At 37.9% G+C, this 25527-nt stretch overlaps 1 protein-coding gene across 1 annotated transcript; it reads right to left on the reverse strand.

The window, feature by feature from the left end:
* Positions 1-357: 357 nt before the first annotated feature.
* FGF5 (fibroblast growth factor 5) lies at positions 358-25344 on the reverse strand. The gene is made up of 3 exons (XM_075544914.1): positions 24987-25344; positions 15979-16082; positions 358-989 (listed from the first exon to the last, which is right to left on the reverse strand). The coding sequence occupies exons 1-3, from the start codon at positions 25342-25344 to the stop codon at positions 642-644; spliced, it is 810 nt and encodes a 269-aa protein (XP_075401029.1). The 3' UTR covers positions 358-641.
* Between the last annotated feature and the right edge of the window lie 183 nt (positions 25345-25527).

Below are 25527 nucleotides of genomic sequence, written 5' to 3' on the forward strand. Positions count from 1 at the left end.
CCTTTGGTGCTGGGCAAGTGCATTTAAACATGGCAACACATATAACTAAATGTACAGGATCTGAGGTATGGTTGGAAAATGAAAAAGTGCAGTGAATCCACGTTACAAATGGGCTACAAACACATTTATGATTCATTCGACTGCATTAAAACCGATTGCCTATGTCATATTGATTAAAATAATAACCAGTAAGAAAATATGTTCAATGTAGAGGTACTTTTCTTAAAAAACAAAATTCAAGAGTTAATAAAAATACTTTTATCTGCTTCAAAATATTCTTTGGAAACCAAAAGTAAAAATGTATCATGTATGTCCTTTCAAGTTGATCTGTAAAAATCAGAAAAATACATAGTCCATGCTATTTAATGTTCTGAAAAGACAGTGCTCTAAGTATCCCATAAGCATAAAACAAAAAATGCTTTACATCTCACTGAACCGACAGAGTCACCTCATAAAGGTGCAAAGAATTCCAGTCTAGTTCCAATTTGAAAACATGTTGCTTCAGTCAAATTGAAACGAATAACCTGACTTCAATACAGTGTGGTACAGCTGGTACTCGGTCCCAGATTGTTTCTTCTGAGTTCTGAAGATACTCATCAAGACTCCTGAAGGGAAAGATTCTCAGGAGGCCAAAATGAGTGTTATCCAAAGCGAAACTTGAGCCTGTATTTCACTGTGTTGGGGCTTTTCCTGGGTGCAGAAAGGGGAACCTTTGGCTTGACAGGGTTAGGAGGTTTTTTCTTTTCAGGAACTGTAACTGTGAAGGAAAGTTCTGGCTGCTCCGACTGCTTGAATCTTGGCAAAAAATGGGTAGAAATGTGCTGCGGTTTGACCCGTGGGCTGCAGCCTCGTTTAGCTTTCCCTCTTTTATTCAGAGCCACGTACCACTCACGCCCAGTATTTTCAGTTCTGTGTATTGCTGATGCATAGGTATTGTAGCTATTTTCTTGAAATCTCTCCCTGAACTTGCAGTCATCTGTAAATTTAGCCTAGGAGGGAAAAAGAGAAAATTTAAGTCATGGTTATGTTTTCCACCTGCAATAAAATATGGCTTCGTGAACTGGAAAGAAAATCCAACAGTGTCATGAACTCAGCCCCTCCCGTTCCACTTCCTGTCATAAAGGCATGCTTCTTTTAAAGTTGCTTTAAACTCTTTATCCTTCCTTTACTCCTACTTTGTGCATGCCTGTAACAGTTATTTCTGTTTACTGTGTACCTCGTTGTTATTAATTGCTGTCCAGTCCGCTCTGACTCATTGTGATTTTACGTACAACAGAGTGCAAAGTTGCCTGATACTCGGCCATTCTCATAACATTTGGTATGTTAGAGCCCAAGGTTGCTGTTGCTGTATCAGCTCAAGTCCTTAAGGGTTTCCATCCTTTTCACTCATCTTCCTTATGAAACAGTCTAGCAGTTGATCTTACCTGATGACTTGTCAAGATGAGGTCTCTCTATCCTTACTTCTATGGAGCATTTTGGCTACACTTAGTGATCCAAAAATAATATATAAAAATTATAGTCAAAATGCTTAATATGTTTATATACTATTATTGTTTTAAAATGATTTGTAGGTTTTCTTAGTGTTATCTTTTTCTTCCCAAAACCCTAAGAAATAAATAGGAATTTATTGCTAAAAAGTAATCGCTTAGTAAGACATGAATTTATGTTTTACTTTTCTTCATTCTTGTACTCATTGTTGTTCCTTTTTTCTCCAACCTCCCCTATCAGAACCTTAAAAACTATTCATCTAGGCACTGTGTCTATAGATTCGCCTAGGGTGGATTTTACATTAAGAAAATCATACCAACAAACTCTAACAATAAAAACAAAACAAAGAAAAGCTTCAATACAAAAGAAAGAAGAAAATTATAACAGCTAGAACAAATTGAGAATGGCTCAAGGGGGAAAACAAATGATAAGATGTTAAGTTTTATTCTAATTATATCTGCCTTAATTAACTTTCCGATGCACTCTCTCTGCATTCAAAGCTTTTCATATCCCTGCTCAGTGATCTGAGGGAATTCAATAGAGGCTTAATCCTTCGGGGTCTCTGCAAATGGATTTTGGGTTTTCACTGTCTCGCGTAGCCTTCTTGTAAACATATGGCCCTAATGATATTGCATGTGAAAAATGACATGTGTACATATACATGCACAGAATATCTGCTCTTGAAATGTCCACAGAACAATTGGGAAAGCATTCAAGTCTACAGCCACCATAGTGTTGCTTAATAAATGAAACTATGACCATGATATTCAGAGATGATAATGGTAGCATCAAAGAAGGGCACCTAGGAGGGTGGCAAGGGAGGGAAGTCCTCCTACAAAATGTGACACTTGAGCTGAGTCTTCAAGCCTGACTAGATGCTAAGTAAGCAGATGACAGGAAAACGGATTCTTCAGGAGCAGGAAAGGGTTGTTGAAAGGTCAGCATGACACTTCGCAATAACTATAACAAGCTCAGTGTGATTCCACTTAAGATGTGTGGGAGAAGAAATGAGAGGAGGCTGACCAAATGGGCCAGGGTCCACTCTGAGAGGACCCAGAGTTCATCATACTGTGGAATGTGAAGAACCCTGATACCATCAGACACACATGGTATCAAATGCTCATTCTGCAATTGAGATCTCCCCCACAATCCCTAAATCCACAGGAAAATTGTGAAAATGGAATTTTTTTTCCTAGGGAAAGAATTTGTAATTCATCAAACTCAAAGAGGTCCATAACCTCTAAAGAATCAAGAATTCCTGTCCCAGACCAAACAACTAAGTTTCATCATTCTAGGGAGCATAAGTTTCATATAATTGAGGATATAAAAATACCAAAAAGATTATTCAAAAAAACCTGTGTACTTTCTGAGTTATGCCAAATTAATATGATCATCCCAGCTGCAATACCTTATATGTCTAGAATTCACATGCCTGTGACTATGTAGGATAGGATTAAAATCTGACCTTACTAGAGAGTATTAATCAGGCCACACTTACTGTTTATTATCTTGGTTACTGTTAATTATCATGGATGTAAGGAATGATATGCTCTAGCCAAGAGGAGAAAAGCTGCTTCTGAAGTGACCTGAGGGAAAAGCCTGGCTGATTAAGAATAGTAGAAGGCCAGTGTCTACTGGCAACATCCTGCCAGAGGACCTAGGTCATATGTGCATAAATAAGATACAGTCCAGGTGTGGAGTATGGATGATACAGTTGCGTGATGAGCTTTATGTTCATTTGAGTGGACTATTGATAATCAATGTAACCATAATCAGACAACCATTCCCCGCATGGGTCTGGTAAGAAAGTGGGGGCAAGACAGAATTCACTTCGAGTAGTTGTGCATAGGATTCTCGGCAGTGCCTGTTGTGTATAGAATGAGCCCGCTGAGAAGCAGGGGCTATGATCTCATCACTGGCAAGAGATAGGAGTGCAGTGTGTCCTCTGGACCCAGCATCTACTTTATCCCTGCCTAACCTTTGGATTTTGGACAGTACTGCACCCACTACCATGTGAGACATTTCCTTAAAGTTTCCTGAGTTTCTATGGGACACTGCAGAGATTCATAGAATCCAGAAATGTGAGGGAATACACTCACAGGAGAAATTGGGGTGGGGTGGAGAGGCAGGTGGAACAGACTAGCATCTTGAAAGAACTGGACATTTGGGCCTTCTTCAGTCTCTAGTTCCTTGTCATTAGTTTGGTGTTAATTCTTACAAAAGAAATTATTACCACACTTTCTATATCAGCCCAAGAAGTTCTCTACTGTAATAAAATATCCTTTGTTTCTTACATATGATGTGCTAGCTTTTCTCTGCCATGTAAATCATGAATCTGCATTCTGAAAGTCTGAACACTGCAACACAACTACACAGGAAATGTTGGTAGCTCCAGCAAAGTACTGAATACAGCTAGTATCTCAGCATTCCCACAGGTCTTCTTTGTGTACACTAACTCATCCAAATTATCTACATACAAGTATAATTGAATCAATACAGTTATTTGTTTGAGGGCTAGGAATCTATTAATTGTTTTGGACAAATCTGCACAAGACTGGTTAAAAGTGTTGAAGAGGAAGAATGTCACTTTGAAGACTAAGGTGTGCCGGATTCAAACCATGATCTTTTCAATAATCATATGTCCTCAAAAGTTTGACAATGGATAAGGAAGATCACAGAAGAATCAATACATCCGAATCATGATATTGGTGAAGAATATTGTAAGTACTGTGGATTGTAGGAGCTCCAGTGGCCCAATCGGTTAGCGCGCGGTACTTATACAGTACTGTGGATTGTCAGGAGAACAAACAAATCTGTCTTAGAAGAATTCTCCTTAGAATCACGGATGGCAAGACTTTGTCTCACAAACTTCAGATGCGCTATCAGGAGAGACCAGCCCTGGAAAAGGATATCAAGTTTGGTAAAGTAGAGAACTAGCAAAAAAGAGGGAGCGTATCAACAAGATGGGTTAACACAGTGACTGGAACAATGGATTCAAACATCATAACAATTTTGAGAATTGTGCAGTGTTTTGTTCTACTACACATGGGTCACTATGAGTCGGCATAGGCTCCACAAAGCTAACAACCACCGCATGTGTCTCCTGGCGATTCTCTGGATTTAAGCTCTAGTAAATTGGAAACAGTATGCTATAAAGGAAGCAATTTTAAAAGAACTATACTCTCTATAGAACGCCTCCAATCCAGCTTTATAACCTGCTAACCTACTGTCTAAGCCAAGGGTGCTGTGTTGATACCACTTTAGAGGATCACGTATTGATTGTTCCTATATATCATTTAAAATATACTTTTATAAGTTAAATTTTTTCTACAAATGGTCAGTACATAAACAAATGCTCTCTGATATAATTTGCTGTGCCACATTTCTGTTCTATAATGATAACTATAAACCAAACTCACTGCCATCAAGTCAATTCTGGCTCATAGCAACCCTATAGGTTAGAAGAGAACAACTGTACTCTTTACTGGGGTAGAAAGCCTCATCTTTCTCTCCCAGAGCAGCTGGTGGTTATGAACTGCTGACCTTGTGGTTAGCAGCCCACTAGGACACTCAAATATTAAGAACGTATTCTAAAAGGTCGTGGTAGTTATATAATCATTTATCATTTTGAGGATTAAGAGTGTATGGGGTTGAGTCTAGCCTGTCAATTAGATCATAGCCATGGAAGCCTCTGTGTGGGCATGGCCTTCTGAAAATTCTCAAAAATCCGGGATTTTCCTCCTTGGAGATGGGAGACTCTCTGCTCACACCCTGGGAGACATAGCAGATGACAAGACACATGGACCCACCCTGATGTAGAGACCCCTGCCAATGCTGAGATGTTTCCAGTGACACTGGATCCAAAGGCTGTCTACCTATCAGCCTGTGATCTGCATTCAGTGTCATTGCATGTGTTTCATGAGTCTGAAGAGGACTTTATAGTTTGGTATTGGACATATGGGCTAATAATGGACCTGTTCTGAACTGGGCTGGGATGTTTTCTCATTGTTCAATTGCTCTGATATATAAACCTCTTTCTTATACACACATGTGTGTCAATGGATTTGTTTCTCTAGTCTACCCAGACTAACAAGGTTATGGAAAAAATGGAAATAATAATGGAATTTTCTTAGAAGAATCCCACAAACATTTTATTTATTTATATATTTTCACGGCAATAGATATAAATATTATATTATACATAACATAATATTTATTTATATAAATATATAATATAGTAATTAATTAAAATTTTCTATTTATTTATGTGATTTTCACTGCAATAAAAAATAATTTTTGGCAACCCCAAGGTATAATATACAATATATTATTTGAAATGTTCAAATACAATTAAGGGAAAAAATCAGGTCAGGGTAAATATCCCACTATTCTATTTAATGAAACCATCTACAATACACCTTTCTAAACTATTCCAAGTTGCAACTTGAAGACCTTCTTAAAGGTAAATGTTACATTACCCTTGACAGAAACTGAGTGACCCCCAAGCACTTCTCCAAACTTAGGTAACTACTAGTAGACTTTACTCTCAATACATTTGCCTATTCTAGATCTTTGTAGGTTTTTCTTATCTTTTTTTCCTGATTAAAAGCAAACTCACTGACATTAAGTCATTTCGACTCATAGGAAACCTATCACGGTAGAAGTGCCCCTGTGAAATGCCAAGACTATAACTAGGTAAAGCCTCATCTTTCCCCACCAGAGCAGCAGGTGGTCTCAAACTGCTGAACTTGTGATGAACAGCCCAATGTATAACCCCACTACACCACCCGTACCCCTGATAGTGTTATATGCATGCACCCACACGCTCACACACACATCACACCATATAATACTGTATCACCAGATATCAATCTCATCCTAAGGTCACATCCTTGCCTTTCCACTAAAATTTTTTCACCTTTAAAATGCCCTCTCTCTCACACTGAATGTGCTAAACTTCTTTCTTGGCATTTTTCTTTGTCAGGAAATGAATGCTCAGCCTCTAGATTTGCAAGCGCCACCTTCTGGAGTATTGATTAGAGATATTTGGAGCTGTGAAGACCTGCACTTGCAGCCCCTTATCCCTTCCAAATCCCACATAAAAACAGTGAATAAAAGTAACCAGATGTTTTGCTTTGTTAATTGACTTCTAATTTAATGTTTTGTGTGAAAAATTCTTCCAGCTATGATGGAACAAAGCCAGTTGAAACAAATATTTCAGTGGTGATTATTTTTTTACCATCCGGAGTTCTAGTTTCTTCTTGAAGAGTCCACTACTACTTTCAGCATTTCTGTCTTTGTTAAGACAAGGCGTGGGTCTTAAGCAACACATTTACTCCCCTAATAGCTATAGGTATTAAAGTATATACATTTACCATGATTCAATTTTGAAGTATACCCATCAATTTTATTTTTTGAATCTCTGAATTATAAGTCCTTATAATTATTTTTACTAATCTGAAATGCATGTATTTTAAATAATGCAACTTCATTATTTCCCTAAGAGCCCTACTTTTATTGTGATTACACGTTGGGCTGCAATCGGCAGGGGCAGTTCAAAGCCACCAGCAGCTCCCTAGGAGAAAGACGGCTTTCTACTCCCATAAACAGTTACAGTGTCAGAAACCTACATGGAGGTGCTATGTGTCAGTATTGACTCTATGGCAGTGAGTTTGCTTTGCTTTTTTTTTAGGAATTATTTCCCTAGGAAAAATGAACTTGATATAAAGAGTTGTCTACAGTGGGGAGATAAATCAAGTTTCAAACCACCAATTACATTTGATACCCTCATCATTCCTCTGCCCTATCAACCCCAACACCACCACAGAAACAGTCATTAGAATGTGTAAGAAGAATCTTAAAATTTTAATTTCATTAATTCCTCAAATATTTATTGACTGCTTCCCACTTCCCAGAAGCCATCTTTATAATGGGAAAAATATGGACTGATTTGACACTGTTTTACTGACTTTAATTATCCAACATTTTCTCGATGGTTGCTCCTTGATCTTAAAGGTATAAAAAAATTTCTTTCAAGCTATGGGAGCAAAAGTAAAATAAAATGTTCAAATCAATTGATTTCTATCAATTTTGCAAACTCAATAGATTTAAAAATAAACCTTACACAGATTTTGCCATTTCACTGGAATTTTCATAGTTTTCAGGGAAGGAGAGATACAGGTATAAAAAGAAACAAGAACTTGTTTATTAGTAGAGTACCGATCTACTTTCCCCAACATTGAAATCAGACATGGAATGGCTTAAGGAAAGATCAAAGACAGCAATACCTGATTTACTGGAATCATTGAGAACAAATGATTCTGCTTAATTGGAGTCTGAAGATCAACTAAATCAATAGAAAATTCTTTCTGTAATTATAGTGTTAATTCTCTAAAACCTGTTAGCAGATTTTCGTTAATAAATATTTTCCTGTGATTATTGAAGATCTTGGAGTGAATGAATTTGCAGTAGACACACACACACACACACACATTAAAAGAAAGACCAGTTCTCATTGAGTACACCCAGTTGTAAAAATGGGTATCCAGTATATGTAAGAAGAGTAGAAGATAGAAGTGAAATAGGAATGGCATCACTGTAAACATTAGATATTGTGGGATACACAATACATTTTAATTGTTTATTTTACATTGTTTCCCATGATTTGCCTCTTTTAAAGTAAAATAGTAGTAACTGCATGTAAATAATTAAAAAGCAACTATAAATGGGATTGTGCTCTAAGAAAAGTTCCCTTGCTATAAACATCCCTACCACTGATTCTCTTATTTCTTTTTAATGCTAGTTGATTCCCACCAACGATCATGAATGGGGCAGCCTGGGATAGATGCCCTAAGCCTAAGGCTGGTTTGTGTGGGTTATGTGTGTTTCCTATAAGGAAAACACTCAGCTTTAATGGTGAGCCAAAGCTAAACCGTAGTCCCTGATTCAGTTGCTGCCATGCAATATACCCTGGGCAATGCTACCTTTTACTTTTTACCCTATTACCCCCAGTGGGAACTGTGGTAGTTCAATGGTTGAACTCTCCTTCAGTGTGGGAGATTAAGGTTTGATCACAGGCAGTGCACCTCACATGCTGCCACCAGTCATCAGTCAGGGGAGGCTTCCATGTTACTATGAAGCTGAACAGGTTTCAGCATAGTTTCTAAGATTTAGAAAGACCTGGGATCTACTTTGGAAAAATCAACCAATTAAAAGCCTGTGGATCACAATGGCTCCATCCACAACCATAGGGATGACACTGGACAAGGCAGCATGTTGCTTCACTCTGTATGGGGCGACCATGAGTCAGAAACTGACTTGATGGAAGCTAACAACAGCCTGGGCTAGCAGTAGTCATACTATGTTATCTGTTCAATACAGCCACATTCCCTGCTGCTTGGCATTGAATATTTGCTCGTTCTATACCTCCATTTCTCCTAATAACCAACCAATATACAAGTTGTTTTTGTTTTTAATTGTAAGATATCCTGAGTTAATAAAGTGATGAATACCAGTCAGCATTTATTTGCAGGTCACTGTCTTTCCTCCCCAATTCAAAGATTACCTTAAAATAATTTACGAACCAGTTCACAATGCAGACCAAATGCCCTATTTCCAGAGAATAAGTTTCCATTGAGAACCTGAAATAGTATCTTTAACCAGAATTCCATATGATTTTGATGCAAGAAAGGTGAAGAGAAACACCATTTAAGATCAAAGTTTTCTCTGTGTTGCTCTTAAAACTCTAGAAAGTCAAGCGACTGAGCTTCTGTGCACAGGGTATTGTGCCTATTGTTTCAGTCTCACAAGAATCTGTGAATACTTTCAGGGCACAGTCATGGGATGAAGTAGGCAGCGATGATTTTAGAATCTTTGCCGTACATTAGATATTTTCAGTCAGTGGACCTCATGCCCAGTCACCACCCATGTATCTGTTATGGTGTCCCCTTTGGCTAGCATGAAAATAGATGTCAACATGACTACAAGACTCGGGTTGACTAGAAAGGAAGCTGACCTGCTCCTGCAAATCAATGAAAATCTGTGGATGACATGGGTCCAATACAAAAATGACTATGAGGGAAGTTGCTAGAGTGGGCCCTGTTTAAACTCCATGTCGCATGGGTCACCTTGAACCAAAGTCCAAGTTGTTGACAGCTAGCAATTGTCTGATTGTTAAAAAACCAAAATCACCTGCCTTTATCACGTGCCAAGGCAATGCTGTGACTTAAATCTCAAATGTTCGGACTCCTAGACTAGAACTCTCCGCATTATATCTTATAAACCCAGACTATCCTCTAGGATATTTTTAACAGTCTTGCCTGCCTGGAGGTTTCCCTGTGTTAAAAGATTTAAGAAAAAAATGCCACTCCCTAAACCATCAGAAAGATAATACACCATCTTTGTCTTTAAACGAAGATGGGTCTCTGAAGCTATAAGGCAATTCATCACCCCAGATGTCCTCAGTGAAAGAGATTCTCTGTGGAGATCTACAGATGAAAGGGAAGAGATAGTTTTTACTGAAAATAAGCAGCTCTGGATCCTGTGGGGGAGGTGGGTGGATTACTAGATAGTCCATTTTGCTGTATAAATTAGGCACCCTTCGAGGGCAAAGGAAGTTTCTATTTAAATATTTTTATGTAGCTCATCGACTTGACTAGCAGAGTCAAGTGTGTAATAGGTTATTTTTTTCATGATGATAATAACTATTGCTCAAGTCTCCATTTCTTCTTTCAGTAAACATGCCCAGGTTTAGTGGCTGCCCACTCTTGCTCATCTGCCCCCAGCTCAGGAAGTCCAGTCCAGACTCTTAATTCGTGCAGGCCAGCTGGCACCCTGTGAAATCAGGCAAGGAGGCGTTCTAGTCCTTCCTCGGGGCTGATCAAGCACACATTCCATGCCTGTCCATAAACTCTGCAATTAGCTTTCTTTCCAAACATGATCCTCTAAAACCTTGGGAAACAAAAATAAGCCTACCACAGGCTTCTTGCTGGATCTTTAAAATAAGCTAAAATGTTTTCCTACAAATGGCAGTATGCTTTCTTGGAAAAAAAAACAACAAAACATTTCAAGTCTTGAAGAACCTGTGGTGACCACCTTTTCCAGTGTTTACCCCATTTTTAGAGAAAAACAAAGTGCCACATGGAGTTCCAAAATAATTATGAAATGACAACTTTAGGAAATTCTTGCCTGCTTAAGAATTTCAGTCTGGAAATTTTGCTTTCAAAGTCAATGAACCAGAAAAAGAAAACTCCAGGAGATGAGAGAAAATTGAGTACATTTTTTATTTTATTTATTTTTAATAAGTACCAAATAGTCTGCAGACACTACTCTGTTTTACATGTATTATCTCACTTAAAACTGTCAACTATCCCTATTGATTGTAATTTTCATTTTCTTCCTTTTGTAATTGAGAAATCCCAAAAACAGAATTTAAGCAAGATGGTACAAGTAGCTGGTGTTGGATCTAACTGTACTCTTTCTCCTACATACACAACACACACACACACAGCACACACACACACCACAGTTGTCCTTCAGTTGAGTCACCTTGAATTCATGGTCTCCCAATGTAGGTCAGTGGAGAACTATACTTCATAAAATTTTAGGGGGATAGTTTTACAGAAGTAGATTGCCAGATCTTTCTTCCAACTGGGAGGACTTGAACTTCCAGCCTTCCGGTTAGCAACTGAGTTCATTAATCATTTGTACCACTCTTGGATCCCCTTAGCTACCACATCTCTATTCACCCCACATGAATCAAGAAAGATTTTCCATACAGCTTTCAGTCGAAAGAAGCTTGTTCGGTTTAAAAGAGGAGGAAGAGGGAACAGCTGCTGACAGGCAGACAGAAGTGCTCGGCTCCAGTAAGAGGTCTGAGAAAATAAAGGACAGAGTGTGGACCCGATCTACCTTTAAAACTATCTGGGAAGCAATCATTTAGTCCTACTCTGAACGATTCCTGTGTACCTTCAACCTTTGAAAAATACTAAAAAAAAAATCTATTTTTGTTTCAGTCCGGGTTTGTAGCCTAGAAAACCCTGTACAGGTTCCGTATGAGTTGGAATCAGCCCAGTGGTTGTGGTTTGGCTTTGCTTTGTGGTGGTTTTAACAAAGAGCATTGGTGGCATACTGGTCAACGCTGGACTGCCAGTCACCAAATGCTCCGCAGGACAATGGCTAGGCTTTGTGTGCCCGTGAAGAGTTAGGGTCTCAAAACTGACAAGGAACAGTTCTACCCTGGCAGACAGGGTTGCTATGAGTCGAAATCAACTTGGGATTTGGTTTTTGTTGTTTTGTTTGTTTTGTGGTGACGCTGCCAGATAAGCAAAGTCAGGGAGATTCTCCATGAAAGCTGAGACTTCATAAAGATTTACAAAGCTTCAAACCCAAACCAAACTCACTGCCATGAAGCCAATGCTGACTTATAGCTACTCCTTGTGGGTTTCTGAGACTAACGGTTTACAGGAGTAGAAAGCCCAGTCTTTTCTCCAGCAGAGCTGCAGGTGATTTTGAACTGTGGACCATGGAGGTCACAGACTACATCACCAGAGTTCCTTACACAAAGCCTCAGAAATCCTTAACAAGGTCTCCAGGAGTCAAATCTACTCGATGGCAGTGCTTTGGGTGAGTCTAAGTTTTAATGTACATGTAAAAGTTTTAAGGGGCTTGAATGAGTTGCAGGACACAAGACACAGGTAGATGGATGGAGATAAAATAAAACTACTCGCACTGAATTAACAATGGTAGTACAAAAATAAAATCGACATAAACCTTGATTTAATCTGACCATTCTGCAATGGTATTTCAGTCAGCCATATTTGGAAGCACTGACTCTGGGGTCTTTACCAGGTGGTCTTCTGTGAGCAGTGCATGTTTTGTTTCTCTTTCGAAAGTTCTCTGTACAACTTATCATCACACTGAATAAGGAACATTTATAAAGCTCCGTGATCGTCTTGTGGGAGGCACACCCCTTCCTCACTAGACTTTTAAAATGAAGTACAGGTAAAGCAGAAGTAGATGACCAAAATGTGCTCTAAAAGAGAGAGAGACACTGCAAGAAGCAGCAGCTAGAAAGGAAATTTCCAGGGAAACTGCAACTTGAATTACAAATCCAAAATTTCCTACTTACTTAACTCTTCGAGTTCTACAAATTTAACAAGGTTACACCATACGGTCCATTTTTAATATAATATAAAAGTTTCCTTAAAATATTACTTTCCATGATAGAATTGATAAAAAGCAATGTAATTCCTTCCAAACAAAATTGAATGCCATCTTCCATTTTAACTTTTACCTACCAATCATTATAGCTTTTAAAAAGAAATAGTGGGAAATGTTTAAAAGAATGTAGCTGTAGATGCCAACTTTAAAATCTACAATTATCTATGAATCGTTGGCAATTATTTTTCCCAGAATTGTATGAATAGTCCACACATTTAGCACATAGTTTTAAAATACAATCCTAGAAGTAACCTTTAAATATCTCCACACAATTAGTCATTAAAATAACTCATTTAAAGTAAAACCTCAAGATAGAACTTCTAACTTCTAAAGTGTATTTTTACTTACTTGTTGACAATATAATTTTATACAAATCAAAATAAATCAAATAATGTTTAAAGTTACAAGAGGCGGGAAAAGTTCAATGGAGTTAACTAGAAATTAGAAACAAGAAAGAATCATCTGGGCATAAAATTGATACTTACTAGGATTAATAATAATTTTAAATGCAACATTCTTAAAAAGAAATCACTTTGTAATTTAATTGTTTCCATCTAGGGATAAAGTGCTAATAAAAACTCATAAGAGTCAGCTGGCTTGGACAATTGGTTTTTAAAGTATCCACATAATTGTAGGGCTTAATTTTTTATCTACAATTCAACTCAAAGTCATCAGAATGACTTTTATATCAAAGAGCTTTGGTGAGTGACAAGAGCAAGACTTGCTTTGTACCGTTCCAACGTCATCCCATGAAATAACTTTAGACTGCCAAGATGAGAAGGCATAACAGATGTTGTTTTTGCATGATCTGCATTATTTCAAGCAGCCATCCTAAGACATTTGGGTCAAATTTCTATAAATTTGTTACTTGCATTTGACAGAGGAATCACGTATCCTAACCTCTTGGTTTGACCCTTCTAATCGGCATCCATTTGTAATTCTTCCATTTCTATGCCAATTACTCTTAAGCTGGTCCAGTATAGTTTATTTTTTGCACATATAATACACAAATCAGAACACAGGGGAAAAAAACCAAAGATGAGATTTAACCAGTCAGTAAACTGATCAGAGAAAGCTTCTGTATATGTATTGTGTATTTTTATGATGTTTCGGTTTTGAAAGTTCTTTAATCTTTTGAATTTTTAAAATGAAAACAAGGCTTTTTGTGTTCTTTATCGGGTACTTTTAATCATTGGTTTCTATCTTATTGTTAGTTTTGGGTTGTTTTTTTTTAATGAAATGTTGGTTTTAATGTCATGTACTACTTTTTCTACACCAATGAAGAGCTTTACCCATTAAAATAAATAAATGGGAAAACATTGAAAAACAATTATTTTTATAAGAACTGTCTTATACCTTTCTTGAGTATAATACTCAATTTTAAAATTCTGCGAAGTTAGAGAGTTTAATAGTGATATCTCACAAATTTTAGTAAACTGAGATGATGTAAAATTATTGACTTAGAATGTATTCAGTTATATGAATATCTGTAATAGATATTAGGCACATAACAATGTGCAAAATACTGTTCAGGGTGCTTTACATGTATTATATTATTTAATCCTCAAATAACTTGTCGAAATAGTTCAAATTCTATTATCCCCTCCAAGTGGTATCAATAAATCACCTTCAAGATGATTTTAAAGAACTAGATAGCAAAAAAATCATACACATTAAACCAAATGAAATTCTCATTAATTTTTAAAGATTTCTAAAGTAAATTTCTATTGCTTAATTTAAATTGATTGCACTCTTATTTAAAATACCCCAAATGCTTTGAAAGGTGCTGTGGTGGCACTTGGCTACTTACCAAAAGATGGGCAAAAGCTTAAAAGCACCAGCAGCTCCTGGCGAGGGGGTAGGGGGGGTGGGGGGTGGCGTGGGTGCTGTGGAGGGAAGTCTGCTTCCATAGAGATTTGCAGCCACAGAAGCCCTGTGGTGTCATTCTACATGAGCCACTGTAAACTTGACAACACCATTTTGTTTTGTTTCAATATGTTTTGGAAATTGGGGGTGGGAATTTCTCCAATACACTTAGTAAAAAAAAATAAAGGAAACAAAGATTAAAGGTCTAATTTTATAGGATATTTTTTAAAATAATAATTTAAGGTGACAAGACCTGGGTACTAGCAAAAATTGTAAGACTCTTTGAGGTATAGTACATAAACACAAACTCAAGTAACCCTGTATATTTTTTATTAACTTGAAAAATGTATAACTGATCTAAAGGATATCTTAAGATGCAAAATTCATAGTCTTCATAGTTTAAATAAGCAATTTTAAAGATAATTTCTTGAGTTGAAGGTGGGTGTTTACATAGAAAATTAGGTATCCATTGAGCAAATTTTATATAAGTTCTTCCAGGCCACTGGCCCTGTCTCTTCCCAATGTGTCACCCTTCTCATTATTTTCACTCTTTCTGCCCTGTTCAGGTAGGACAGGGCAGCTCTTTACTTTCTCAAACTTTATTCTAGGTAGATGTTGACCGCTTGGTCATAGAAAATATAGAATTAATTATTTTTAATGTAATCAAAAATAGCCTGAGAATTCCTCAGATCAAGTTAAATTTATTTTTAGAAAGTTAAAGCCTTCTCTCATTAATTTTCTTCTTCTATGCTTATCTATGGAAATGGTGTATTATTGAGACCTGATATTTGACTTCATAAATGCTTTTTAAGAATTAAATAATGACTTTTTTAAAACTACAAATTAAAATTCAGACCCACTGAGTCAAGTCAATTCCCACTCACAATTCCCACGGCTGTGACTCTTCCCAGAAGCAGATTGCCACATCTTTGTCCCAAACTCAGTGGGTTCTATGTGCTGACTTTGTGGTTAGCAACTGGGCACTTTAATCATTGTGTCGCCGTGGCCCCTGGGTTAAGCACATACACACACACGTATAATAAGATCAAATAGCCATTAAAGTGTAAACTTTAAAGTCGAGTAGTATATTCTTCCACAATATTTTCTCATTATTTGTACCACTTTTAATAAATAATGACACTCACTTTCACAATAACACTTCCAAATTAGATCTTCCTTTGAAATTTTTTGTGCTTGGATTCTAAAGTATATGTGTAAATAAAATATTTAAAGGAATTTTATAAAATCAAATACATTTATAATGGTAAATATACATGTATGATATTTTTTAATATTGGTTTTTCTGGGAAAATTGTCCTAGTAGCTTGGAAGATCACTTTATGCTGTTTTTAAGATGTAAAATCTCCATAACATCATTAACAAATATAAAATGGTTCTACTTACACTTGCATGGAGTTTTCCTTTTTTTGACATCGCTAAAAATTTGTTGCTGAAAACTCCTCGTATTCCTACAATCCCCTGAGAGACAGCAAATATTTCCAAAATACCTAGGATGACAGAAATCCCAAAATAAAACACAGATTCTTCTTACATAAGCTTTTTATGAAGACTTAAATATTTTCATAGACCCTGTCCATTCTTTATCACTATGATTGAAAAACAATAAAAACCCTAATATGTCCCATACTAGATGTCCATGACATTCATGGTTAAAATTTTTTTTTAAAGGCTAGCATTTCGCTGTATATTTAAAATGATTAGTTTCAAGGTTAAATTTTTGTTCTTCATCAACAGTTCTTTTTTTTTTCTTACAAGTCAACCAATTTTATTTTAAAATGTTGGACATTATAGTCTTCTTGAGTTCGGAAGAAATTTGACAGATAATCTCTACACTTGTTTTGTTTTTGAATAATCATCTATTGTTTTTCCTTTGTATGTAGTACATTATTCTCATAGGAATGCCTAAAATTTCTGTACTCAAGTTTAGAATAAACAATTGAAAGTCTTGAAAATAGCACACAGCTGCATTTTTTAAAATCCCTTTCCTCAAATCACTATTACAAAAATATAAATAAATGTGTATCATACTTAATGAATTAGTGAGTAGTTGATTTATAGACTGCATTAAAAGATATTGAAGGATACTAAATAATTGGGGATTATTGGCTTAGTAAAGTACTTAATGGATTATGGTTTGAGATATCTTGCATTTTAAATGATTTTCCTGGAAAAAAAATTAATGAAGTCTTTCATGTCATCATTTATATTTTATATGCCAGAGTTAGCATTGTCCAGTTCAATGCCTCTGTGTTCCCTAGATTATCTCTGAAATTCTACATACACTGAGTCCAGCAACTCATACAAGAGTACACAGTGTTTTAAGAAGGTGGAACTAAATGTGCTTGACACAATAGATGGATGGATGGATGGATGGATGGATGGATGGATGGATGGGTGGATGGATTGGTGGATGGATGGATGCGTGCATGGTTGGATTGTATTGAGCTGTACGAGCCCCCAATAAAATGATTTTTAAAGAAGATGAAACTCAAAGTCTACATTTCATTGGAGCCCTTGCCTATTAATCATAAACGCACTTATACTGTTATGTAAATATGAAAAAAGCATAAGGCTTTGTTAACTGCTAACATAAAATGGGGGTGGGAGCATGGAGAACACAGTAATATAGTTTATCAGAGAGCAAAAAGTAATCCATCTGAGAAAGACAGGAAGGAAGAAAAAAAACCAGGCAGACAAAAGACAGAGAGAGAGTCAGGAAGAACATCCCAACCGTTGGATATACTGTACTAAGCATACATGTTATAATTAGGGTATCACAATAGAATTCTACTGAATGGAGAAAATTAAGATATTTTTGAAATATCAACCTTACCCTGCAGTATTGGGAATACTTTAAATTTTTTCAACTTACTTGACAAGAGGAGCATAATACATACACATGTGTTGCATATATAATATGTGTAAATGATATGGAACACTTATGTTGTAAAATGTGAGCTAATGCCTAGAATTTTAAGAATACTGATGATTATTGAAGTAATTCTTTTTTAATCAGGAAGTTCCTGGGACGAGGGAATAGCCGAATAACTTGGGATTTTTTTTCTTATAAACATTCTAAGCCTGGAATAAATAAAACATATTTCAAGGAAACTGCATCTACCAATTTTTTAAAATGTGTACCATTAAAAAAAAAAAGCTAAACTAAAGCCATTGTTTAAAAAGGAAGAATTTTAAGAAGAAACTACCAAAGCAACCAGTGTCCCACGAGCTCTTCCCTTTGAGCTGTGTCCGAAATGCTATTTACTACAGGTTCTGATTTACAAAATATTATTTGAATGTGATGCATACTAAAACATGTCGAAGCATTATAATCTTTTTTCAAACAGTAACAAAACTCACCCAAACCTTGGCACAGTTAAATACTCTACACAGATGTGTCATGAAAGTATTTTTACTGCAGCATGGGTGGAACAGCTATTCCCAAGTTACACTTCTAAGAGCAGTATAGTGATACTGAGGGCAGCATGAGGGGTTGAGATATTTAGAAGGGAAGGGATGTGACTTTGAAGAGTCTTCGGACATGTGCGTTAAAGAATATGGAAAGCATGTGTGAAATGATAGATACAAAAGAGCTGATGTGAGTTGGTAGAAAAGAAGCCGTGCTTATATGTTTACCCCAATTTATTCACAGTTCTAAATTGTTAGTTTTATAGTTCATTCTCAGAATAATTATCTGATATTGTAAGTGCAAATCTATTGTTATATTAGTGAAAACTACATTGTAATATCAAAGGTGAAATTCTCCTTATATGTTCATATGTGATCGCAGGCTAACATTTGGAACGTAAAAGGACTCCATAGATATTTGTCTAATGTAGTTACTACCTATTTGGCAACATGAAACTACAATGCTACTATATTCTATCTTTAAGAAAATCTATGTTGACTCATTTAACTTGTACATTCATATCCTGTTCTTAGTTACATAGAATTTGCATTGTAATGTGTCGCATATTGGCAAAGATTAAATAATATATATGAGGTGTCACTATTGTTAATAGATACATCAAGGCTTCTTTTCAAGTAAGTTTGATATAAAAATTATGTATTGCCTTAGAATTAAAGGATTTTATAATTTTAAGAAAATTATATTACATGAGAATTGAATATATATGTGTACATAAAGGTATATATATACCTTAACATTTCTTAATCTATTTGATAGTCTAAAGAATGCAGAAAAGAGAAGAACAATGAGATGAGATCAAAGAACTATTTTTAATGTAATATTTAGAACATCATTAAGAACATGATTTTCAATGTAATTTCAGCAGCTAATTCATAATGTCTTATTTGATTTAGACTATTAGGCAGGTTCTATAAGCTCCACAACTCAGTTCCTTGTTCGCATCCAAGAAATCAGAGACCTATTGATTTCAGGAGAAAGAGTTCTACATATCTTAAAGTTGCATGCAGTAAACTACACATAAATTCCCGGAAAACCTTTCTCTAAAATATCTTTTTTTTAGTTCAGTTATTTCCCATCTTCTATCACTAGGGGATAAGAGCCTCAACAATAGCCTCAAATATATCAGGGATCAACAAAGAATGACCAGGGCCCGGCAATGTTATGTGTAAGGTAGTCCTGTCAGACCCCACTGTATAATCACTAACAAACATTAGGAGCCAGTATTAATACATGTGATAGGATTTATAGTTCACCTATGAATGCCAATGTGGTATTTAAAAGGTCGTGGAAGGCAAACTGTCTGCTAAATCATGACTATTCCATGAACATTTGCCACAGTGAATTGTTTCCTTTGAGCCTTCACACACACACCCCTCTTTCCTTTTTCAGGACATTCTACTTGACAATGTGTTCGGACACAAATCTGACTACTCTCTTCGCTGTTTGGAGTTCGGGGCAATACAAATCCCTTCATACTGTAGTGCTAACATCAGTGTATCTATTATCTTTCATTGTTTATTCACAGTAAGTGGCTCAAAAGAAATAGAAATTAAGGAGGTCTTATAAAATAAGAATGTCATGGTGTCTCTTGGATCATAAGTGCATTGTTTAATCCATACTTACCCTGAAGTAAGTTTATTTCAATAAGAGCACACATTTTTTCCCTTAAACATTCTCCAGATACTTTCATGACAAAAGGGCACTACTAATGGTCGTTGATACAATTATATAAATTCCTTTCTTTTCACCTATTTCTTAATTAATAAGATATAAAAAGGCATACATTTTAATACATTCAATGGTTTTTAACAGCCTATCTAAAAGTCTCTAAAAACTATTTAAAATTCATGTTCCTCTACTTGCATCCACAATGCAATAGGTATCTTGCATCAAGACACCACATATGAGTCTTGAAATACAATAAACAATCATCTTTGATCAATTTTCATCAAAATTATTTTCCCACCTGAGTGCTTTTTGAGTTCAGCAGACACAGATTATAGTTTCCCTAGGAATCGTGGACAATCTAAAGCCGTGGTTCTCAACCTTCCTAATGCCGAGATCCTTTAATACAGTTCCTCATGTTGTGGTAACCCCCGAACAATAAAATTATTTTCATTGCTACTTTATAATTGTAATTTTGCTACTGTTATGAATCAGGCGACCCCTGTGAAAGGGTTGAGAACCGCTGATCTAAATGTTGGCTCTATTTGACAAGAAAATAACAAGTAAATTTGGATTATTTTAAAAATGGGTGTTCTTAAAAACTCTGTCGAGTTCTTTATAATTCTATGTACACACTTTGTCTCCACAGAAAATTATGGATAGCATTACGAAGAAGGGGAATCCCAGAACCCAAAATGAGCTGAGAGGAACCTGTATGGAAATCTAAAGACAGTGTTTTGAGTAAGACAGAGGATTCTGAATGATTTAGTCAGGAAAAGTGTGCATCAGGGTTGCATGCTTTCAGCACATTGCTCAGTATGTAAATTAAGCAAATAATCAGAGAAGCTGGGGTATATGAAGAACAGGGCCTCAGACTTTGACAAAGGCTCATTAACAACCTAGGATATGCATGTGACACAGTCTCACTTGTTGGAGCTTGAAGCAATAGCGGATGAAAATCAGAGTCTGTAGCCTTCCATACGGTTTACACCTCAACATAAAGGAAGCAAAAATCCTCATAAGCAACATTATGATAAATGAGAAAACTGTTGGAATTATAAGGGATCCCTGGTGGTTATAGTTGTTGAGCACTGCGTTGCAATCTGCCTAGTTGGCAGTTTGAAGCCACCAGCAGCTCCTCGGAACACACATTGGGCTTTCTACTCGCGTAAATTACAGTCTTGGAAGCCCACAGGTCACCAAGAGTCAGCATTGACTCCATTGCAGTGAGTTGTTTTGTTTTTGTGTTTTGAAATTGTCAAGGAGTTCATTTGATTTGGATCAGCAATAAAGTCCATGGGAGCAGCAATCAAGAAAGGAACCAGTGTATTGTACTGGGAAAATCTATGGAAAACCACAAAACCTTTTGTAAAGTGTTAAAAAGCAAAGCTATCACTCTGAAGGGGCTGGGGTGCCTAACCAAGTCAATCACCTCATATGCATAGGAACGTTGCACCATTCATGAATAAGGAAAGCCTACTGATAATTGATACTTTTGAATTATGATGTTGATAATGAATATTAAATAGACCATGGCCTGCCAGAGGACACATAAATGTATCTTGAAAAAAGTGCAGCCAAAACATTCTTTAGCAGTGAGGAGGGCGGGTCTTAATCTCACATACTTTCGACATGTAATCAAGAGAGACCAAACCATGGTAAAATATGGCATGCTTGGTATAAAGTAGAAAGATGGCAAAAAGAGGAAGACTCTCACACAGAGGTGGATTGATACAATAGTTGCAACAATAAGCTCAAATATAACAATAGTTCTGAGGATGGTGTAGGACCAGGCAGACTTTCGTTCTGTAATACAGAGGGCCACTGTGGGTCAGAATCAACTCAGTGGCACCTAACATCACCACCACCAGAAGGAGGAGCAAATCTGCTTTAAAAATACAGCCAGAATCCTTTTTAGAAGCAAGAATAAGGAAGTTTTTCGTATGCATTGAACATACTATAAGAGGGCCCCGTCCCAGGGAAAAGGCCTCATACTTGGTAAATTAGAACGTCAGGGTAAAATAGATGGATTGACACAACGATTGCAATGCAGACTTATTGTAAGATGGAGTGGGACTGGGCAGTGCTTTCGGTCTGTTGAGTGTGGGATCCCTATGAGTCAGCCAAGTTGATGACACCTAACAACAGAATATATTTGCGGAATTGGCACATAGTAAATACACAGTTTGGCTTTTTCAGCCATAGCATTAAACTTTTCCTCCCTAACTTTCAGAATTGCCCGATTCTCTATTTTTTAATAGCCTCAAACAAGACAGAAGTATTGTATTGAAAATAAATGCATATACATAAAATCAAAATCTTTGTTTCTTTGCAATAATAGATCTTTAAAAGTGTCTTTTCCTTATTTTTTCAACCCTCCTAGGCTTACCTCATAATATAGGCTTATGTATATTACACTTAATTAAATTTTCTGTCTTTAAAACTTGGAATATATATCTCCATTTATAAGAGAAGCTAGCAATATATTAATTGTTTATTTGAAATAAACTAAACATGTTTCAATTGTATGACTATAATGTACTTGAAAATATTTACAGTTTTCAAATTTTTCTATTTCAAATGGTAATTGTGAAACATGCAGGCATGTACCGTTCAATCTGGGAAATATTACAAAGGTTGAATTTATAAGAACCTGCTAGAATGCAGTTTGTGACAAAGTTTTGAGTCTTTTCTGAATTAATGAGATTGTGAATGCAATAGTAAGTTTAGAGTGAAATGAAATGATTTGCCCTCTGTGGGCTATGTGACCCCACCTGTGTCAGTCAGTCTCTCTCTTAAGACTTAGACAAATGTTTCCTCATACACACTGTGCTACAGTCAAGAACCTCCACCTTAATTGTCAGTGTTGTCCTTAAAAAGGTAAATGATAACTGCAATTAGCAGGTAAGTGGTTTTGCTGCACAGTGGCTTAAGCACAAAAACTCTCTAGAGTCCAAGGCAGAATATATCACTGTGATTTGGGACACCTACATGAAACTTTCCTCTGTAAGAAACAAATAAACCCTAATACCGATGTTACCAAAATGTTAAACCTGGTAAGGTAGGTTTCTCAAAACGGGTGCATGCATAAAGAAGACATGAGAGGCATGCAAAGACTGAAAGCTAAAGGACTGTCATAAACTGGAATAAAGCAAGTTAAACTAAGTTTGATCTAGGCTTTATTTAAGAAATGCTCCTCACTTTATATATATTTTTGCATATATATATATACATCTCAACATGAATTTTAAAATTAATTGTACCTTGGAATTAACATATACTGGCCAATCTAATTTCTTTCCTTTTTTCTTTTGCTAAATGTACCCTTTGTTACTCTTTTGTAACTTTCTTACAACTTCTCCTCTGGCAAGGCCTAAGCTCCAAATGTCTTCCTTTGTTCCGTATGAATTCTTTGACAGGAAGAGGGAATTAGCCTTATCCTCAGAGATCCCCATACCCCAGACACACTTTTCTAGCCCCTAGATTCCAACCTAGTTTTTGTCCCATGTGAAATTTGGATTTAACCTTGGGAACTCAGAACCTGCCCCCTGTTAGTTATAGGTTCCTGGATAAACTAGAAAAAGAAGAGAAGACGGAAGCTTTTCAGGTAATAGAAAAGAGGCCAGATTGCTGAAGGTGAGAGCAAGAATCTCTGGTGTCAGATGGAGAGAATCATTGAGTGGGACAGATGGAAATACTGAAGAAAAGAAAAATCTGAGCTCACTGGCCCTTCAGATCTCATCAAATTCCTCTTCACACTGATAGATCCTGCCTTGAGCATCACAGGAGGGGAGTTACTTGATTTGAGTGGAATGAAAGCCAGGAAAAGTGAGTTCCTGTGAGAAGCCATGGGGCTCACTGGGGTATGTATAGCCCTCTCTCTGGCTTGCTGCTCCCCACAACCTGAAAAACTAAACAGATTAGGGGAGGCATCAGCTTCTACAACCCTGGGAGCGTTGTGAATAGACTTGCACACCCGTGAGCGGGCTCTCAAAGCCAGCCGCTGCTTGGTTGTGCGCTCTTTCAGCTTCAGTGAGAAGCCAGTAGTCCTTGGGACCAAAAGTTTGAGCTGGAGTGAGTGAGTTCTCCGGGGATACACTAAAGTAACACCTAAGGTAGTTTCTCTCCCAGGTTATCTCAGGAGCTCCCTGGGGTCCTAAAAGGTGGATGGATCAACAGAATCATACCCCCCCCCACCACCACACAGTCGCAATCCAAACCATCACCCCCTCAGCTACTAGGGGTCTTGTGAGGAACTAGAAGAGCGCTTGTGATGATCAAGGAAGATGAAGTGAAGAGAAAAGAAAAAGGAGAACGGAGGGAAAGAGCACAATGTAAGGAGGGAACATTTAAAACTTGGTTGTTTTATTACCAAAAAAACATGTAATTTACACCTGTGCTAACTTGAATCTGCTGTTTTTCCCCTAAAATCACGTCCCCTTAGTTGCTCATCGGACGACAGTTTAGCCACTTTTGCCAGCAAGGTGCTGCACGGATTGAAGATAGGAAAGGTAACCTAGCCTGATTCTGAAATTAAGCATTTGAAATGTGCATCACTTCCCCTCTCTCTTGAGGTGAACAGAGTTGTCCAGATCACTGACCTCCTTCAAGACCTTCCACAGAATACATCTCTATTACCAGGCCCCACAATATATGCACACAGTATATATTTGGGTTATGGTAATAGTTGGAGGGAAGGTATTCAGGATTTGGATTGTATACAAATACACATATATTCTGTTATGAGAATATACTTTGGCCCCTAGTGAAAAATGCCAGCTTAGTTCAGCAGTTCAAGCCCACCGGCTGCTTCCTGGAAGAAAGCACGGCTGCCTGCTCCTGTGAAGATTTAGTCTCAGGAATCCTAGACAGAAGGTCTGAGTAGGACTCGCCTGGAGGGCAGTGGAGATGGGCTTTCTTTTCTGCTCTGCGGTGTTCAGATCATATGCAAGAGTAAACAGAAGCTGAAGGAGGACCGGGATCGAGGTGGTCCTTTTTCCTCCGCGGATCCTCTCTGGGGCCAGGGCAGCGGGAACGCGAGGCGCTGCCTGTGTGCCCCTCTCTGGCTAACCTCCCCGTAAGGAGTCACCATCCTCCTTGCCCACAAACAAGAGTCCTGCTTGCACGCCCACCTACCTCCGTCTGGGCCCCACATGCCTGGATGTTGAGGGGACCTGCCAGGTGCCAGTGACAGGTTCCGAAAGAGGCACCCCATCGCCCAGGAATCACCATCCACCCCCTCGGGCTCCCCACACCGCCCAGGATGGGTGTTTTCAGGAAAACACCAGCAACTTACTTAACATATTGGCTTCGTGGGTTCCGTTGACTTTGCCATCCGGGTAGATCTGCAGATGGAAACCGATGCCCACTCTGCAGTAGAGACTGCCGGTCCGGCGTCCCGAGGCGCTCCACTGGAACCCGCTCTGCTCCGATCCGCCTCCTGGGCAGCCGGGAGCCGCCGCGGGGGGCGTCGAGGTGGAGGAGGAGGAGGAAGCGGACGCGGTGCTCCCGCAGCTCGGGCTGGCGTCCGCTGGTACCGGGCTCCTCTCTGTCGCAGCGAGTCCCGGGTGCCCTCCGGGGGCAAGGCGCTTTTCCCCTTGAGCCCAGGCGCTGAGAATCAGGTGGCTGAGGAAGAGGAGCAAGGACAAGCTCATTCTTCCTGCCGCGGGGGTCCGAAGTGCATCTTGCGGGGCCGGTCCTGGGCTGGGTAGCCCCCGTGCGGCGGCGTGCCTCGCGCGCTGCCCCCCGCGCTGCGCCGGGTGGACATAGCCCCCGGGGGTGGGGGGAGGGGGGAAAGGGCGAGCGCGAGGCCACCGGAGCGGATCTCGACGCTGGCA

Source organism: Tenrec ecaudatus, chromosome 3 (assembly GCF_050624435.1).
Source record: "Tenrec ecaudatus isolate mTenEca1 chromosome 3, mTenEca1.hap1, whole genome shotgun sequence".
In the NCBI taxonomy this organism is placed as follows: Eukaryota; Metazoa; Chordata; class Mammalia; order Afrosoricida; family Tenrecidae; genus Tenrec; species Tenrec ecaudatus.

What these genes read in the sequence shown, in the direction of transcription:
- FGF5 (XM_075544914.1), bottom strand. Translation starts at nt 25,344, where the DNA reads ATGAGCTTGTCCTTGCTCCTCTTCCTCAGCCACCTGATTCTCAGCGCC. An exon ending in CCACGAAGCCAATATGTTAA is followed by an intron (nt 16,083 to 24,986) that starts GTAAGTTGCTGG and finishes CTGTCATCCTAG; the next exon opens with GTATTTTGGAAATATTTGCT. An exon ending in AAGGAAAACTCCATGCAAGT is followed by an intron (nt 990 to 15,978) that starts GTAAGTAGAACC and finishes TTTCCCTCCTAG; the next exon opens with GCTAAATTTACAGATGACTG.